At 43.3% G+C, this 17,590-nt stretch overlaps 1 protein-coding gene across 4 annotated transcripts in view; it reads right to left on the reverse strand.

Annotated features, from left to right (window-relative positions):
• The window catches only part of FOXN2 (forkhead box N2), a 56,052-nt gene extending 49,746 nt beyond the window's left edge, over positions 1-6,306 (reverse strand). For all 4 annotated transcript variants that reach the window (XR_002103567.1, XR_002103568.1, XM_019549343.1 and 1 more), the window contains exon 1: positions 5,755-6,306. Coding sequence is in view for 2 of the 4 variants with exons in the window: in XM_019549343.1 (XP_019404888.1) it covers positions 5,755-6,291 (537 nt within the window). In the remaining 2 variants the exon portion in view is untranslated. The remainder of the gene's footprint in view (positions 1-5,754) is intronic.
• Positions 6,307-17,590: the final 11,284 nt, after the last annotated feature.

Genomic DNA, 17,590 nt, shown 5'->3' on the forward strand with positions numbered 1-17,590 from the left:
AGGGGGAGGGGGAGAATGTCTGCACCAATAGTAACTGGACTGTAAAAGGGCATGAGAGAGATTAAGCTCTAGAAAATTTGATTGAATAAAAGTCATAACATGGCATCTGAGAACACTGCCATTACAGAGGGACTAGTGAGTGAAACCCAAAATTTAACTTTAAGATCAAACTTTTGTATTTTGTCCAATCCTCCTTAATTTACTGGCTGCAAATTGCTGAGAACTCTCTCAAAGTTTTGTTCATTGACACAGTTTTCTTTTAGAATACCCATTTTAAGAAACAGTTTTAGGCTCATTGTGTGCGTCTAGATCAGTGGTCTCCAAACTTTTTGGATCACACACCCCTATCAGTAAAAAATTTTTAAGCACGTACCCCCAGTATGAGTGAGGGCGCCACTGTCAACACCTCTGTGTTGTGGAACTCCCACTCTTCCCTCAGGATACCTCGCATACTGTGCACGACACGTGACCGTCTTGCATATGAACCGAGTGAGGGCGCCAGTGCATAAATAGAAGTTCTAACATTTTCTTCCTGCACCCCAATGGATTGTCTTGCATGCACCCCACTTTGGAGACCACTAGTCTAGATAAGCACACATGCAGTTTGTGCCATGCTGCTTATCTGCAGTGTGGTGGGCTTTTCTGACACCCCCGATGTAAAAAAAAAAACAACCCCAAAAACCTGCAGCTGAAAAAAAGCTGTGCACGTGGTGACAGCATGCACTGCCTGAAATTGGAGCCTGGCTGGCTGAAGCCACACTCTGGCTGCTGGCCATGCTGGATCACAGCTGCTGGAGCCTCATTAGGCCCCAGGACCCCAGGTAAGGCTGCAGGGGCCAGCCCAGGTGCTATCCCACGTAGTGCAACTTGCTCTGCGCCAGAGCACACATGCACGGGCGTTCCCTGTGGGCAAGTAGCAGTGGCGCATAGTTGTGCTGCTGCTATCTGTCCCAGGGGAAACATGTGTGTGCTCATGTGGATATGGCCATTAAGTCTGTGTTTACAGGCAGAAGTGGAGTCCTTATCCCATCCCCTTGAGAACATGTGGAACACTTCTCTAAAGGGGAAAATACCAGGCAGTAGCCCATGGATTATGAAGCACTCTGATTAGTCTAGTGGACCTTCAGTTAAACACATGAAACAAGGCATACCGTTTATAACTACGACAGCAAACAAACACTCCATGTTTGAGGAAGATAGCTCTTTTGGTTAGCTGGAAAAGGATTCCCCTTGGGCCTGAGAAACCCAGTTGTCCCAAGTAAAAACTGGCAGTGCCCCTTTTTTCTTCAGTCCTGATTAAGGAAGTGGCAACAGAGGAGCTGCTAATGTTTGAAACACTGCTGGGAGAGCCTAGCCAAGCCAGAGACCTTATTCTGAACACCAGAGGTAGGTTCAGGGCAGACCACTTACTGACTGCAAACAGGGTAAGCTTCCTCATAGCTGGGGCAGAATGGATCTAGCTTTCCTCCGTGGGTCACGTTTAACCGACCTGCTATGGAAAGCCCAGCAAAGGCACATTGAATACTCTACACTGAGTTGCAGGGGGTTTCAGAAAGTGCATCATTTTCAGTTATGGAAGGCAAGACAGGAAGTGTCCAAGTTCACTGACCAAGACAAAACAACTTCTTGTTCCCCTGGAGAGAATATTGCTTCCAGAGGGAAAAAAAATGAAGTCCAAAGAAGAACAAAAGATCTGTAACAACCACACTACTACAGTCCTCAGCTAGAGCCTCTTAGACAGGGCTCCAGAAATAATGACCCTGCATCCAAGTCCAAAACTACAAGTCTGCTCTGGCTCCAAACATGCATAAGAAGGAAAAGGAATCGTTTGGGAAGATTTGGGACATGGAAGAAGGACTCCGATTTAACCAGAATGTACCAATGCAGCAACAGCTCTTTTGCACCTTTTATGTATTCTACAGAACATAAAATTAAAACCAAAATGGAACAAAACAAAAAAACCCTCTTCAATAGCTGTGTCTTCTCTCTGTTGGGGGATGTTGGCATCTTTTCTACATTTTTAGTCTTTCAAATCAGAAATACCATATCTATAAAATTCTCCTCTTACAGTGTTCCTACAATGACAACAGAATTACTTTCAATATAGCCTCGCATAAGAGAAGAATCAGACCATTTGTATTTCCTGCTGCTCTTATGCCAGGATATTCACATTAGATGGGCAACTATTAACAAAAGGGTTTCCAGATTGTCTCCTGAAGTTCAGCTGTTTTCAATCACAGATGAGATTCAAGCAATCCAGAATCCTAAATACAGTACTATTTTGTAAGTCACCACTAGTTCTGTTTAGAGTATGTCAAACTGTAACATTTAGCGTGACCTATAGGTATTCATCTCCTACCCCCATAAAAAAAGACATCTCCCTACCTACCAGGTGTGTTTACTACAAAAAGTCAACATGTTCATGGTAAAAATTACTGTGCTGTTACATTTGAAATGTTTCCAATGATTCATTCAAGGTGCAAACTGGCATGCTGCGTCCACCCCCACCCCTCTTTTTTTTTTTTTTCTTTGAAGGTACATGACATCCTTGACAAAACTAACTGGCTTTCTGGATAGTCCTCCACTATGCAGCAATATCAGACAGCACTGTGCCCCACAAATGCACAGAGCCTGCTTGAGTGATATCTAAGAGAAATATATTACATGCATACATGGTGTGACTATAACCTGATTCTGTACATGTGGGCTATTTCTAAACTCCAGCCAGGCTCAGTGGCAACTATGACAATAGAGTGAGGCATAGCAGGAAGGAAACATTGATTTTTTTTAATTCTATTCTTTCTTTCTGTGCAAAGGCAGTGTTTGTATAAGCAAAGGACTAACAATTTTAATGAAATTATCTGCTCTACTATATCTGATTAGGTTTATGTTCCTTTGTGCAGTACAGCTTTTTCCTTGTGTAAAGCATTCCTACTTAAGGTCCAGGGTCTTTTCAAGCAGAGGCTGTCAATTATGCCATACTGTAACAATTAGATGGATTTCTACATTATGAATGTTATGATGTAGCTAATGTGTGTGAGGAAATAGAGGTTACTTCTCTTCATTTAGAACCGACTTCCTGTGGAACACGTCACTAGTAATGTGGCTGAGAACAAGGTCATTTTTCTGGATGAATATCTAGATTTACAGACTTTCTTCTGAAAGGAAGAAATGTTTCATGCATTAGAGTGACACTTATCTTGCATAAATGGCAATGTATGCATTCACTTGATCTCTATCTACATAGACAATGTGTTCATTTAGGGTTTTTATTAAAAACAATCAATCAATTTATAGGGAACTGGTAGAATGATCAGAATCATCAGGAAAATCATTAGAAAAGGAAGTCAGAGAGGCTAACCTACTTTTCACTTGTGTCCGACAGTAGCACTCAAATGTCTGAACAGTTATAGTTTTATACAAGATACTAAAGCCTCTTCTTGAAGTAACAGTTCAAGAAGACCACTACGAACAAGGAGCTGATATAAATATTTAAATAACTAAGACAAATTTAAGGATAATAGAAGTATATTCCAGAAAACAAACAACTCTACCCAAAAGCACACATGTGCATATACACATGCATACTGAAAAGGAAAGAAAAGGTCAAGGGGCTAAGTCAAACAGTACTAGGAAATACCAGAAGCTGGCCTGAGCAATCTTAGTTTGACCTAGTTTTCCCATAGAATCCTCTGATTCATTCAAGGCACAGGACAATACATGAGAGAATGAATCAAAGTTGCAAAGTCACTAAGGCTACGTACAGACATTCACAAAGTATGAGGTGGGATCAATTTAAGTTATATGGTTTTCTGTAAGCACTGTTGTTTGGATCGGTAGTAAACAGAACACACATTCACCTTTTGCTGGTGTGGGGGGCAGGGAGGAGAAGGGAGTGCACGCTGGTTGCCCATCTTACACCGGGTTCTGCCATTATTAAGGCAGTCTACGCATGCCAAACTTCTGTTCTGTTATGGGTTCAGACTGGTTCTGATCACTGATTATAATCACTTTTACCAGTATAAGTGTGATGTCTATACCTAGCCCAAGACTGTTAGTAGCTCCCCTGCCACATTCTGTTGCAGAAACTGGAAGGCATGTAGCAAATGAGAGGGGATATACAGGAACACAAAGGATGAGGCCTCAAAGTTAAAGGCTTCTGAATGTCACACTGGATAAAAACTTGAGTAAACACAGAGCCAGACCTAGAAATCTCAGCTCATGACACCACAATGATGCCCAACTGAAGTAATTACCAGGGTTCAGACTTTTTAAATCCAGTCCAGACCATAGGTCTAACAGAGTAACTTAAAGCAAGAGAGGATAGTTAGGCCTGACTAGAAGAAGAAAAGCATTAGAACTAAGAAATCTTAGGCCCCTGCCACACACACTACAACTTAAGATGTGATTAACCGGTTAAGTGTGACCCAGACATGTGTTCAATCAATCAAAGGCATTATAAAAAGAGAAACAAGCCAGTTACTCCACAAAAAGTGTGGAATAACTTTGTGGCTTCTTCCTATCATGTCATTAATCATGTGGCCAGGTGCTCCCCTGTGACCAGGAGCTTTGTCAGCTGATGGGGCTCCCAGCTGTAAGGGTGCAACATGTGCTTCTGCAGCTGTGAGCATAGTTAGCTGCAGCTTCCAGCTATGGAGGCACATGGTACACGCCTTGGTACTGAGCCCAGATTAGCTATGCACTTAAGTACCCTCGCAGCTGGAAGCCTCAGTTGATGGGGCTCCCAGCCACAGAAAAACAGGTTGAATCCCTACAGCTGGCAGCCTCATCACCTGACAGGGCTCCCAGCTACAGGGGAGCACCTGGCCACATGTTCAATTAATGGCGTGATAGGTACAAGCCGCAATCCTCAGCTAACTGGGCTCCCAGTCTTGGGGGCACATGGCGTGCCCCTGAGGCTGGAAGCCCCGTCAGCAGCAGCCTTCTAGCCATGGAAGCATGCTAATTGCTGGTGCAGCAGGGGCTGTCTACACCAACAATAAGGAATGATGGGTTCTGATGCTGGTTCCCACAAACACAGCTCCTGTCGCACACATTTGACATGGCAGGAGGCACAACTGTACTGAATATCAGATCCTAATGTGCCTTCACCTGCACACCTAGCAGGGGGGGCCTTAGATTGTATTCCAGGTTCTGGAGAGAGATGTGCTTATAGACTCTTGTTACTTGTATTTTTCTATTTCTGCTTTTACACTCATCTGGCTTTTGTCCCACCAGCCTCTAAAACTTACTTCTAGCATCCCTGTCTCCCCTCCCCAGCCTACCTGTTTCTCCTTTTGTTCCTCCCCCTTGTGCATCAATCAGGTGGGTTGATCAGTTTTCTCCATGGTACTTGCATGAGACAGAGTGGGAAAGAGAGTGAGGTGGGAGGGAGCAGGCTCCTATACCCCTGGGATGCAGGATGCCATTTTGAGAAAACTGAGCTACTCAAATCCCTATAGACCTTGTGCATACAAACCATGTGCCACTGCCAACTCTACTTATAATAATGCTAAATACAAATATAATATGGAATAAAACCCAACAGCACCTATCAAAAGTGGCATTTCAAGCTACCTTCTGTTGCAAAGCAACCATCTTTTGTTGCCAAGAAAATGCTGTTAAGTCTAGGATTCCAACAAATGAAAATATCTGTATAGTACTGTTCATTAAAAAAGAACTTACTTAAATAAAAACCAAATGACAAAGCAGTTCATATTTGTTAAACATTTCCCACCGACAAAAGAATCTCACCTTGCCATGGCTTCTCTCCACCTTCCGGAAACACTTGTTCAGGGAAAGATTGTGTCGGACTGAGTTCTTCCACCCCGTGGGTGCTGTAGCAAAATAAGGGAAGCGTTCCAGAATCCAACTGTAGATTTCTTTGACTGGCAAGCTTTTATTAGGAGAATGTTCAATAGCCATGTAAATGAGAAGACTAAAGGAATAAGGGGGTTTGGAAGTGGCTGATTTTTTTTCCATGTTCTGGTAGCAAGATGGTGAAAAAGATGGCACATTATCACCCTCAATGTCATACAAAGGGCTAACCATTGGAAGACCCTCGCTTCCAAGGCTGAAGTTTGTTAGAAGATTAGTACTTTCATGCAGCCAGTTCAAGTTTGTGAGCTCATCATCTGCTGATTCGCTGTCCACTAAAGTGGCCTTTGGTGGAGCAGCATCAACTGCTTCAGGCAAGCTTCCCATTCTGTAAATCTGCCTTAATCCTGCAGCTTTTCCTGCTCCTGGTGTTTCAGCTTTCTTATCTGGAGTCATTCCAGTTACTGGACCCATTTAATTTTATTGGTCTATAACAAAGAAAACAATTACAAAGTCAATGCAAGTCTTAAAAAACAACTTCTCCTAGTACAACCATTGCAACAAGAACAACAGAACCAAAATTAGTTCAGCACTGCATCTGTCCTGTCCTGCTCAGGGGTAACACCACATTTTTTAAATTTATTAGAATTTGTTACAGCCACTGGTCATTAAAACCCTGAGACCTGGTGAAACTTTATAGTAATATCATTATAAAGTGATCGCTCCCACTGCTTTGTGACCAAGTCCTTGTTATTGAAATTAAGTTAACTACCTAGGAATTCATATAAATTTGTCCTAATACACTTATATAAAGCAGGAGTGGGTATTTTAACATCACGAATTGCCAAGTGGGAGATGGACTCAATAGGAATATTGAACGGGAATGGTGCTTATACAGGCAAAAAGTAATAAAAAGAATTCTTCTGCTAGTGTAGAGTAAAAAAAGTACCCCAAATGGAAAACACTATTGGCAAAGGACCTTTTTTGTTTGTACAACCTCATCTACCTCAAGGTTCTTTTACAATATTCAATTATATATTTGACAACATGTCAAATGATCAGATGAAATCTAAGTGCCCAGTCCTGTAGAGGTATAGTTACCACAACATATACTATACCTGGAAAGTACGCCTAGTGTGGGCATAATATATTGCCAGTATAACATATCTATGCCAGCAGCTGCTGCCAGCAAAGATGTCAGGAAACATGTCTCTTCACACCCCGACCAACATGGCGGAAGTCTATAGCATACACCTGGCCTTGAGGCCCATTTACAGTACAGACAGGAACATGTCCCATATATCTGGGCTTTGATGTATCCAAGAGAGAAGGTTTCAGTTAATAACATAAGAACGTAAATTAACTATAAGAACATACCGAGTCAGATCAATGGCTCATCAAGCCCAAGATTCTGGTCTCCAACAGTGACAGAAATGTATATCAGTGAACCAGATCTTTCTAGGGTGATGTAGTCCAGTATACTCAACTTGACATTTTAGGTACCTTCATGCTTCAGTTGTGCTCGCCCTTCCACACTACCAAGGTACACACAGTGGGCATTTATACATGTGCTCTATGAGGGGCAGGGGGTAGGGAGCACTTTAATTAGATGCTCTTATTAAAGTGCCTGAAGCATCTCATGTATCAGCATTCCCACACTGAAAAATGGGAGCAGAGGTGCTTTAGCTTTAAAAAGTGCTTCCACTGCCATTTTTAAGCATGGGGAGGACAATACATGAAATGGTAGTTATCATGCTCCAGTAGACTCGATTGAGTAATTACAGAGTGTCAGAGTAGTCTTGCTGCATGTGTATAGGCGCCCAGTATTTGCAGCACTGCATTCTAGGACTATCCGGTCAGCTATCCCAGATGTCTCAGTAGTACTCACCACAGGATTCTGGGAAATTTTCAATGTTATTCTTAATCACATGTACATACAGAAGTCCTGGGATTTCTGTACTAATCTGGAATACACCAACAGTACAGAGCCTAACAAATTATTCTCCTTCCCCTACCCTACACTATTTTATCAAGTTCTAGCATTTCACTATTATTCTTTAGATGCTTGGCAACAAGCACACCAGTATTGGATAAATGTTGCTAACCCATGCTGACCTAGCAACATTACCCAATCCCAATCTGTTCAGTCTTGTCCCATAGGGAAGAAAAGAGTTGACCAATTTAGATCCAGTTAGTGGCCCCAGTCTGTGGTTCTAGGGCCTGCTCTACATGTTAAAGGTATTGTGCAATTATTGGGAGATCAGCTATACATACAAAGTACTTATCACACAATAAAACCTCCAACCATTAGAGACTTGAAAATGTGTACCAACTTTACACCTGGTTGCTATTGAGCTTTAATTTGTGTGTAGCAGGGTCTCCCCGGTGATGGGAGTCCCAGGTACAGGTGTGCACTGTGGCATACACAGTAGGAGGCACTACTATGCAAAGCCACCTGCCTTACTATGCCAGGCCCAAAACCATGCTTCACAAGTCTCCCCTGGGGATTACAGCTGGCTGCCTTGCATCCTGGAGACTATAGCCAGCGGTCTTGCTTCCTGGAGAACACCCGCAAGCCTAGGGTAATGCTGCCACCACCCAGGTATTGGTCTCTGATAGGGCTCTATGCAGCTTGAGGCACACAGACCCTGTGAACCTTGGGGATACTTTGTCCACGGTAATATTTGTGGGCGCTTCTTTCAGCCCGAAGCATCCCAAGATAGCATCAGGTAGAACCAAGGGAAAATAAAAAGACAAAACTTCACTGGCCAAGCAAAGAGGCAGAAATTCACTTCTCTCTCTCCCACCACAGTAACACGGCAAGCTGTAACCTGACACCTTTATTGATGGGGGGGGGCGGGGAGGGAGAATTACAATGAAGAAGTCAAAATACACTTTGAGCAAACATAAGCACATGAGCCTTAATACAGTCTTGAATTCAATGATCCTTAAGATGCAACTGGCCTAAACATAATTCCTAACGCCAGGTTAGTTTCTGGGTTTTTACTTACAGAAAATCTTCGGGCAGCAGCCTGGGATTGGGTTCCCTCTGCACTGGCAATAAGGCGCAGTGGAATCTAATGCAAGATCCCACAATCACACTTCCTGCCATGCACATGTGGCATGACAGGAGGAGCAATTGTATAGATCACACCTTAGTAGGGCTCTACCCAACTTGAGGAGGCAGCCAGCCAATATCACGGGTAGATTATGGGGTCAGCTGCCATTTTCAAAGGTTTATAGCGCCCCGTCACTGATTGGTGAAGGCTGTCTGTTGTGTGGCCACATCCCTCACCGCTGATTGGTGGAGGGGAAGGGTTGCATGACAGCTAGACCTCTCAGCCAATCAATGGCGAAGGGAAGTAGCCACCTTGCCTGCTCGCCTTCATTCTCGTGGCCTCTCTATGCCCTTCCCCTGGGTGGGCTACATGGCCAGAAGGACTGCCGACTCCCACTGGGAAGCCAGCATTTAATTTTAGTAAGTTTTTTTTTCCACCCTGGATTTCACAAAGATCTCCTGATTTCACAACTTCCATGAAATCTGTGCTGTCTTGATTTGGGTAGGTCCCTATGCATTAGATCCCATAACACCTTTACTTGCACATGTAGAGGGCCCCTACCTTGACAATCATGCAACAAACCTGCTCAACAGCAGGACTGTTATACCATTACACCTATAAATCAGAAACAATGCATGTATAAATTCAACTATCCAACAAACTTATAGCATACATAAGCTTTTACTCCAAACTCTTTGGCCAGGTATGGGCATTACACTTTTACTGGTATAAAGTGATCAGAAGCCAGTCTATACTCACAACAGAAGTCCAGCACACAAAACTGGTCTATACCCGTAACAGAACAGAAGTTCAGCACACACAGGCTGATTTAACAAAGGCAGAACCTGGTTTAAGATTTACCACCCTTGCCCACTCCCCTCACCAAATGGTGTGTGTTGTAGTCACTACTGATCTAAACTGCGCTGCTTACAGAAAACCATAAAACTTAGATCAATTCTGCTTCAGGTTTTCCGAATGTCTGTACCTAGCCCTTGGGAACAAACACATACAACTCAGTAAGAATTGGTCAAATAGTGACTCTTACTGGAGACCTCCAAGAGCTCAAGGCCATAATGGATCTGGAAGCTAAACTGCCTTTTTTCTTGCCTGGCTACTTCTGGCAGACTGTGCTTGAAGATGCCCCAAAGTCTTTCTACCAGTTTCTGACTAACCTGTGATTAAATGAATGATGGGAAAGATTTCGCTGGGAATATTCTTTGTTTGAGGTGATTTATTTTCAAGGATTTTTTCTATTTTATGTGATTCTGCATCCCCTTGCATAAGAGTAGGCAGGCACAAAAAGCTTTTACCAGGTCCAAAGACATCATATATCAGCATGGCCTCGTGATGTGATGGACTGTTTGAAACATTATCAGAAACTGGCAGAACAACAATGTGGCACCTCCCTGCAAACATGAGAAGTCTCAAAACGCATGGTAATACTTTATTTCAAAGACAAGCTAGGGGATTTCACAATTTGCCTTACTTCGAGAAGCAGAATGGAAAGGCTGATGTCACGTCACATGCTTGCGTACAAAAATGCTGCAGCATGCCTTCAAGGGAGGCAGTGGTTTATTTTGCTCTGTACAGGAGACCTATCATAACATCCAGTTACTTGCACTTGGGCGTGCCACCCTGCCTTAATTAAACTGGCCTACTGAATATGCACCAGGCTGGCATGTTTGGTCCTACCACACTGGGCCCACATGCTTTTAGCTTCCTAGTGTCTCAGAAGAAACCATTCACTACTTAACATGCATTTCCTTGATGAACACTCTTCAGCTACAACTCCTTGATGGAAGTAGGACCTTATGACACAGCTCTCCTAGGCCTCTAGGATAAGTACTGAACACCAAGGTCTAGTTAAGCCCATCTTTTTCCAAGGCTGTATTAGTGGGCACTCCAGGGACACTAGTTGATGTAAACAGACACACAGACTTTGCAAAGGCTCTGGAAAGCCTAGAGCCTAGCACTCTTTACCTCCGCACAAAGCAAAATAAATCCCTACACACATAGGTTCCCTGCTTGAGTTTCCTTATCACTTCAGATTCTTGGGATTAGGTCAGAGTCCTCCAGGTTCACCCTCCTCCGTTTTATGGCTTCTCCTCCAGATCATGGCATCTCTGGATATGGACAAAGCAGAACACTTCAAAGGTCAGGAACACTTACAATCTAATTAGCAGGTGTGGACAAGCCAGTTATGATCCAAATGTAGCAAAACCACTCCAACAGTAGCCCTGGATGAAGTAGTCCTGAAGCTCCGAGTGTTTTTTTCTACATTTCTGTCATTCCTGGCTTGTCTCCAGGTGACAATTAGAACATAACCATAGCTGAGCTTTTGAAAAGGTGCCAAGTGTATTTATGGCCATATGTTCTTACTCTTGCAACCAGCTTTTTACTACTTCTCTCTTTTCTGTGTACCCTTAAAACAGCCAGAGACCTCTCCTTTTATAACCTCTAGTGCCTTCTGCCAAGTAATGCCCTGGCCAGACTCATGAGGACCTAACACTAGGTGGGAGGTGCCTTGACACCAAACCCTTTGGCAGAACCGGTTTTCTTGGTCTGACCACCTTATTGTATCTACTGTACTGCCCTGGCAGACCCACCCAAGGTCAAGAAATCCACACCGACTGCCTGTCCATCAAGTACCTCTGTAAGTAAGTTAACCACTTGTTATCAGTGAAAACATAACACTAAATTAAAACAAGTAAACTGAATCAAACAATATTTCATTAGAAACACCAATCTCCATGCCTGCCATTCTACAATGACATCATGTACAATAGGAGCTGCAGCAAAAAAAAAGTATGTAGCAAAGCTAGTAAGAAAATTTCCTTCCTTAAATTCCTATCCAGATAATATTCAGTTTCCAGGTCCACTTGAATGATAGCGGCCTGCATGTCCTTTCACTGCAAAGCTCCCGGATAGAAATTTGCTTCTTGCTTAAACAGCAAGAGCTGTGAAATCAGGACAGGATTCTGAACTTCTCTCACAGTTACCCTGAACTCACAAAAGGCTTTTTGAAATGCCCCAGAAATCAAGGTTTCAGAATGTAGTGCTGTGTGACCTGGACCCAAAGGGCAGCGCACCCTGCACAGGACAAATCAAGAATAAAAGGCTAGAACTGCATTCAAACTATCACAGCTTCTACAGACACACGTATCCCTTGGTACTAATCTGGCACTATTCCACTGGATTAGTCCTTTGGCATTCGTCTCACAGATATGTCTACAGCGCAGCGTGAGAATAGAGTGACCCAGCAGTTGGTCCCATGGCATTTTACTAACTGCAACGGCTACTGCATCATTTGAGCATGAAGTGCGAGAAACCAAATAAAGGAATTGAACTTGGATGCTCAATGGCAGTTAATACCAGAAGTTTGATTTTAATATAGCTAAATATTCATGACGCAAATCATGAGTAAAGAGAAGCTGCATTTCAGTTGGAAATACAACACTTTCTTCTACTACTGCCATTTAAACCCATGAACAGAGCTCTTCACTATTTTTTCCTATGTTAGTGGGTTTGCCAACTACCACACAGGCAAAAACTTACTGTTCTGGACCTAGAGTGCAGGTAGTGGCATTTATAAAATGCAGAGAAACTTTCCATGCAGATGCACGCTCACAGAACACATTTGCCTGACTTCTGTATTAACAACAACAAAACTAACCACACCTAAAATTACCAGCTATTGCTGGAAACTACTGCTTCATTTTCTATTTGTGTGCAGTGATTTGGATGATTAACTAGCTCAACCATTCAAAAACCATGCAAGCCTATGCCTATTTGCTTTAGCTGGTCAAAAATAGCTTCCCTTTTCCCCCTCCCCCACCAAATAAATCTTCACAGCAGATGTATGTGGATAATCAGCATATGGATGAGAATATACTTATTTTTCCCCAACATTCCTTAAATTAGAACAACACTAAAGTCTTGAAAAAATACAATACAGAAATTCCCCAAATTGCTTACCGTAAGGAAAATGGTGAAACCCACATTGCAGCAATTTTCATGTCCTTGTTCTGTTCCTTCCCACCCAATTATATTCAGTGTTATGCCACTCAGCTATGTATTACAGTTATTTTACAAGTCAGGCCACATGTTAAGTGAAATTGCCCTTTGCAAACTTGCCATCAATACAGCAGACACAGAAATAACATTACAGGTTAATATTTCTGTTAACTGATTTTAAAAGACTGTCAATCCTTTAGCTCGGGTTTCTAACACAAATATGGCAGACTTCATTCTGCATTTCAAAAACAAGTTGCATATTATATTTCATGGTACTTGTATGCAAGAAAAATATAGTAATAATATATTTAAGGTAGACATGATTACATGACATCTAGAAAAAGGTACAGGTTTCTTTAGCTGAAATGTTTGATGTTAGCTTCCTATGGATAATCAGTGTTTCTTCCTGGAGTTCTGGCCTCAGCTCCAAAATAATGAATATACTTTGTCATAATGGTTTGCAATTATTCTTAGTCTCAAAACAATATTCTAGGTCTTATTTCCAACTATTATACCCATGACCTGCTGCTGACAAGCCCTGAAAGGTAAATGATGCTGACAACCTTCCTTTACAATTGTAAAGCCACAAAAACCCATCACTTCTCTAAACAAAAAATAGCTACACTGGGTGGCGGAAGTACTTAAGAAATGAGAGCTAATTAAAATGAGCTTTCCCTTTTCCTCCTCATCTCCCAGAAGCCTACAATCAGATAGCCTGTAGGAATTACTGCAGCTGTATAGCTGACATGACACTACTTTCACCCCATCTGCATATGGCAAGCTAGGCAATGGATAGCTTCTGGTACAATCTTTGGTGTGCATTTGAAAGAATATAAACTGTCCAATTTAATTTACAGAAACCTTCTAACAATCCCCACTATTCACACATTCAGGTAATGACATCCTGACATGTGAATTCACCATAAGACATTTTTATGCCCCCTCTCAACCTGTGCATCAGTCTGTTAGTAACCGAGCACAGGAAATATTAAGAATAATAGAATAATTCGTAAATTAGGTGGTTATTTCCAAGAATTTTAATGCATAGCATTTCTCTAATTTATTTTGTCTAGCTGTTACATGATTCATTGTAGCGGTCTTACCTGCAAGCTAATGAGGTTTTGTGGGGGAAATTGTAGTATTTTAGCAGGAACACTTCAATAAAAAGACTGCTCACTGAGAAAAAAAGAACTGCAAAAAGGAAGCATACCACAAACTGAATACTACTACAGAACAGATTAAACTAGATTTGTTGCTGTATCAGGACTTTTTCTAACATTTCCCACTGTTGCTATTCATAGTTCAGCTCTATAGAAGAAGGGCTAAAAGCTTGCAGGAGGCCACCTTACTCATGCTGTTGGTGAACTAGACCTTCAGACAATATTTTGAAAAACATCCTAGTGTAAACAAGACTATAAATTACACAGTAATGCTGCAAGGTCTCCTGGTACAATTTATCTTTACCTCCTTTAGTCTCTTCACTCTTTTTGCTGCCACCGCTATTGCTTCAAGGCTAGAAAGCATCATGAACAACCCTCAAAATGGCATGCACCTGTTCAGCTCATGAGATGCACTCAATTTATTCCTCCTCCCGCTGTTCCTGAGTTCCCTATAACCAAAGGAAGATGGCAGATGACAACCACCTAACAGACCCCCTTGCTTAGCATTTTGAAGGCCAAAAACCTCCTGAAATTCCCATGGTAACAACTGGTGTCCTGAAAGCAGACACAGAATGTAATTCCCATCCTTATAAATATAATGAACCTGGTCCAGTTGTGCATCTTTAGACGCTCTATTAACAGAACAGCTTAGGCCAACTCTACTGTATCGACCTTGCTATCAGTCATAATGTGCTATATTTCTCATTACTTAAAACAGGACTGCCAAATGGTAGCCCACAGGTAGGGATTAACTTGTGGCTCCTGGGCCCCATGTCTGGGTGTTGCTCTCCCCATCACTATCTGCTGCTGCTACAGACTCTGGGCTCCCCCACTCCTTTCCCAGCTTCCACTGCCTGACCTCAGGACCTCTGGGACAGGGCACTGGCAGCACAGCCCACAGGGCTCCGGAAGCCAATGGCCAGAGCATGCTATTGTAGTGCAATTGGGGCAGGGATGAAGAGGGAGCCAGGCAGCACTGTTTAAAAAATATAAATGAAGTCTGAGATTTTCAAAGGAGCCTAAGGATGGTAGGCACCCAAATGTAGAGGACATTCAAATGAAATCGGACGCCGAGCTCCTTTATGCTCTTTGGAGAAATCACAGCCAAAATATGGATATTTAGTTGTTAAACTATGGCTGTGGAGACAGGCACATGACTACCTCAGATTATTAATGTTAAGTACAAATAAAGAAAATAGGTACAGAACTACTCTTGGTCAAGCACCCAAGTTAAGAATGCTAAAGGTAAGGTTAAATGGCCCCTTGGATCAGATGAGGGTGAGGAGCCCATATGTGGGCCAGATCAGGGCTTGGCCCCAGCATTTACCCCTCCCTACCCTGCATGCTGAGACTGGGTCCATTGACCCAGCACTGCCTCCTCCAAGGCCCTGTACACCAAGACTGTGTCCCAATGACCCAGCACTACCCCCTCCCAGGCCCCGTGTGCTAGGATCAGGCACCAAATCTAGCATGCAGGGCCCAGGGTTCTGCCAAATCTCTGGACCCATGGAGTAGGGGAGCAGTAGCACTACTCTTCTCCCACCAAATTTCTGTACCCACTGCGAGGCCAGACAACATGGTGCTGTGCACTAGAGCTGGCCTGCAGGCCAAAAACTGAGCACCCTTAGTCTTGCCCTGTATTATAAAAATCTGGGATAGGGCAAGGAATACAAGTCAGTTCAAGTTCAGTGCCTTAAAAAACAAAAACAAACATCTTTCTTTTTATAATTCCCAGACTCAAATCACTGTCTGATCTATGGACCAAATAAGACAGGCTTCCCACAGAACAATTATCACATGATCATATAGTTAAGGGAATTATTACACTATGCAGGTACAATGAATCAAATGAAGGTTGCACAAGCACCTCCAGATAAGGTTCACATTTACCAAGTCCATAAGATACTGGAGAAGGCTAGTGTCTCTAAACTCCCAGTGCTGTTACTGAAAGATCATGTGTTACATGATATGTGTGTTACCCTGTAATTACAGGCTCACCAGAAATAAAGGTTACTAAATATACTGTCACGTTATATGCCACACGTGAAATTCTAGTACCGAGTTCACAGTCCATGTAGTTTACCTTTGTGTTCAGGGAAAAGCGAGACTGCACAATGCCACCTTCACTCCCAAACTTCAGTATCTTTTGAACACCTGATGAGAAACTGTAATCAAGGGACATGGCTGGCCTGTTGCATACTTATTTTTGTGCAGTGGCTCCTGAAACTCCTGCAGGCAGACTACCTATGGCATCTGGCTTCTTGCCACATAGGGATAGGCAGTGTTTATCGTATGCGACTTGGCAGAAACGTGCTGCTTCTGATCCCTTTCAGGCCATGCAAACAGTGAAAAGAAAGAGAAGAGAATTTCAGCATCAGCTGTAGAGATGCTTCCTAGTCTGACAAATTATGAATCAGTTGAAGGTACGGAGATATTTAAATGTTTTGGATTTGTTTGCGAGACAATAGTGGAGCTTATGTTTTAGAACACATATGCATGTTATACAACATATATTGGTAAACTAACCATCTTTCCAGCAGCCTTACTCCCAAAGGTGAGTTGCTAGCATGCACCAGCAGGGCTAATGAGAGAATTTTTGGAGCCTGCTGGACTACATACAACCAATTTTCAGCATCTATGGGTTGTGGTATTTGTGGGGGGGAGGGGAGGGGCCAGCCCACCCCCAACATCACAATCAGTATCATGTTTTTCTTTAGTGCAGTGGTGCTCAATCTTTTGGCCTCATGGGCCAATCCACAGGCCAGATCAGGTCTCATGCTACCTGTACCTAGTCCCACATACCCAGATTAGGCCTAGGCCTACACACAGCCCTGTATGCCAGGATCAGAGCCCGCATGGCTTTATGTAGCAGGCCTTGGTATCCTGTACCACCCTTGCCTGAACAAAAGTTACACATAAACTGGTTTAAGTGATCAGAAACTAGTTTAAACCTGTAACAGAACGCAAGTTCAGTGCACACAAACCAGTTTCAAAATGGCCAAAACTGGTTTAAGATAAACCTGGTTGAATATAGTATCAGACTCAACTGATTGAGGTCAAACAGGTTTATGGAACTTCTGTCCCAAACCCCTTCCTGGTTTAAGTTAAATCAGTGCCCCAGCATCCCAGCATGCTCTGCAGCCCTGGGCTGGGCTGTGGTTTCTGCTCTAGAGAGCAGGGCTGGTCCTGCCCCTCCGCTCTCTAGCCAAAGCAGGGGTGGGGATGTGGCAAGATGCCAGCCTGGCAGGGTCCCCTGAGGCAAAGGGGGCAGGGAGGGGGTTTATTCTCCCCTCCCTCCCCTGGGGACCACAGCTGGGGTCTGCCTGGCTGGAGCCAAGCAACCCCTGTCAGTGTCCAACCCCCTACCCACCACTTCAGCAGCAGGACAGAGGCGTGGCCAGATGCTAGCCAGCCAGCACAGCCCCCTAAAGTGAAGATGGTAGGGAGGGAGTTTATTGCCCCCCCTTCCTCCAGGACCCCAGATGGGGCCAGCCAGGCTGAGGTGCAGCAGTCACTCCATTTTTTGGCTTAGCCCTCATA

The sequence above is a fragment of the Crocodylus porosus genome, unplaced genomic scaffold (assembly GCF_001723895.1).
Source record: "Crocodylus porosus isolate Cpor-Errol unplaced genomic scaffold, CroPor_comp1, whole genome shotgun sequence".
Classification (NCBI taxonomy): Eukaryota; Metazoa; Chordata; order Crocodylia; family Crocodylidae; genus Crocodylus; species Crocodylus porosus.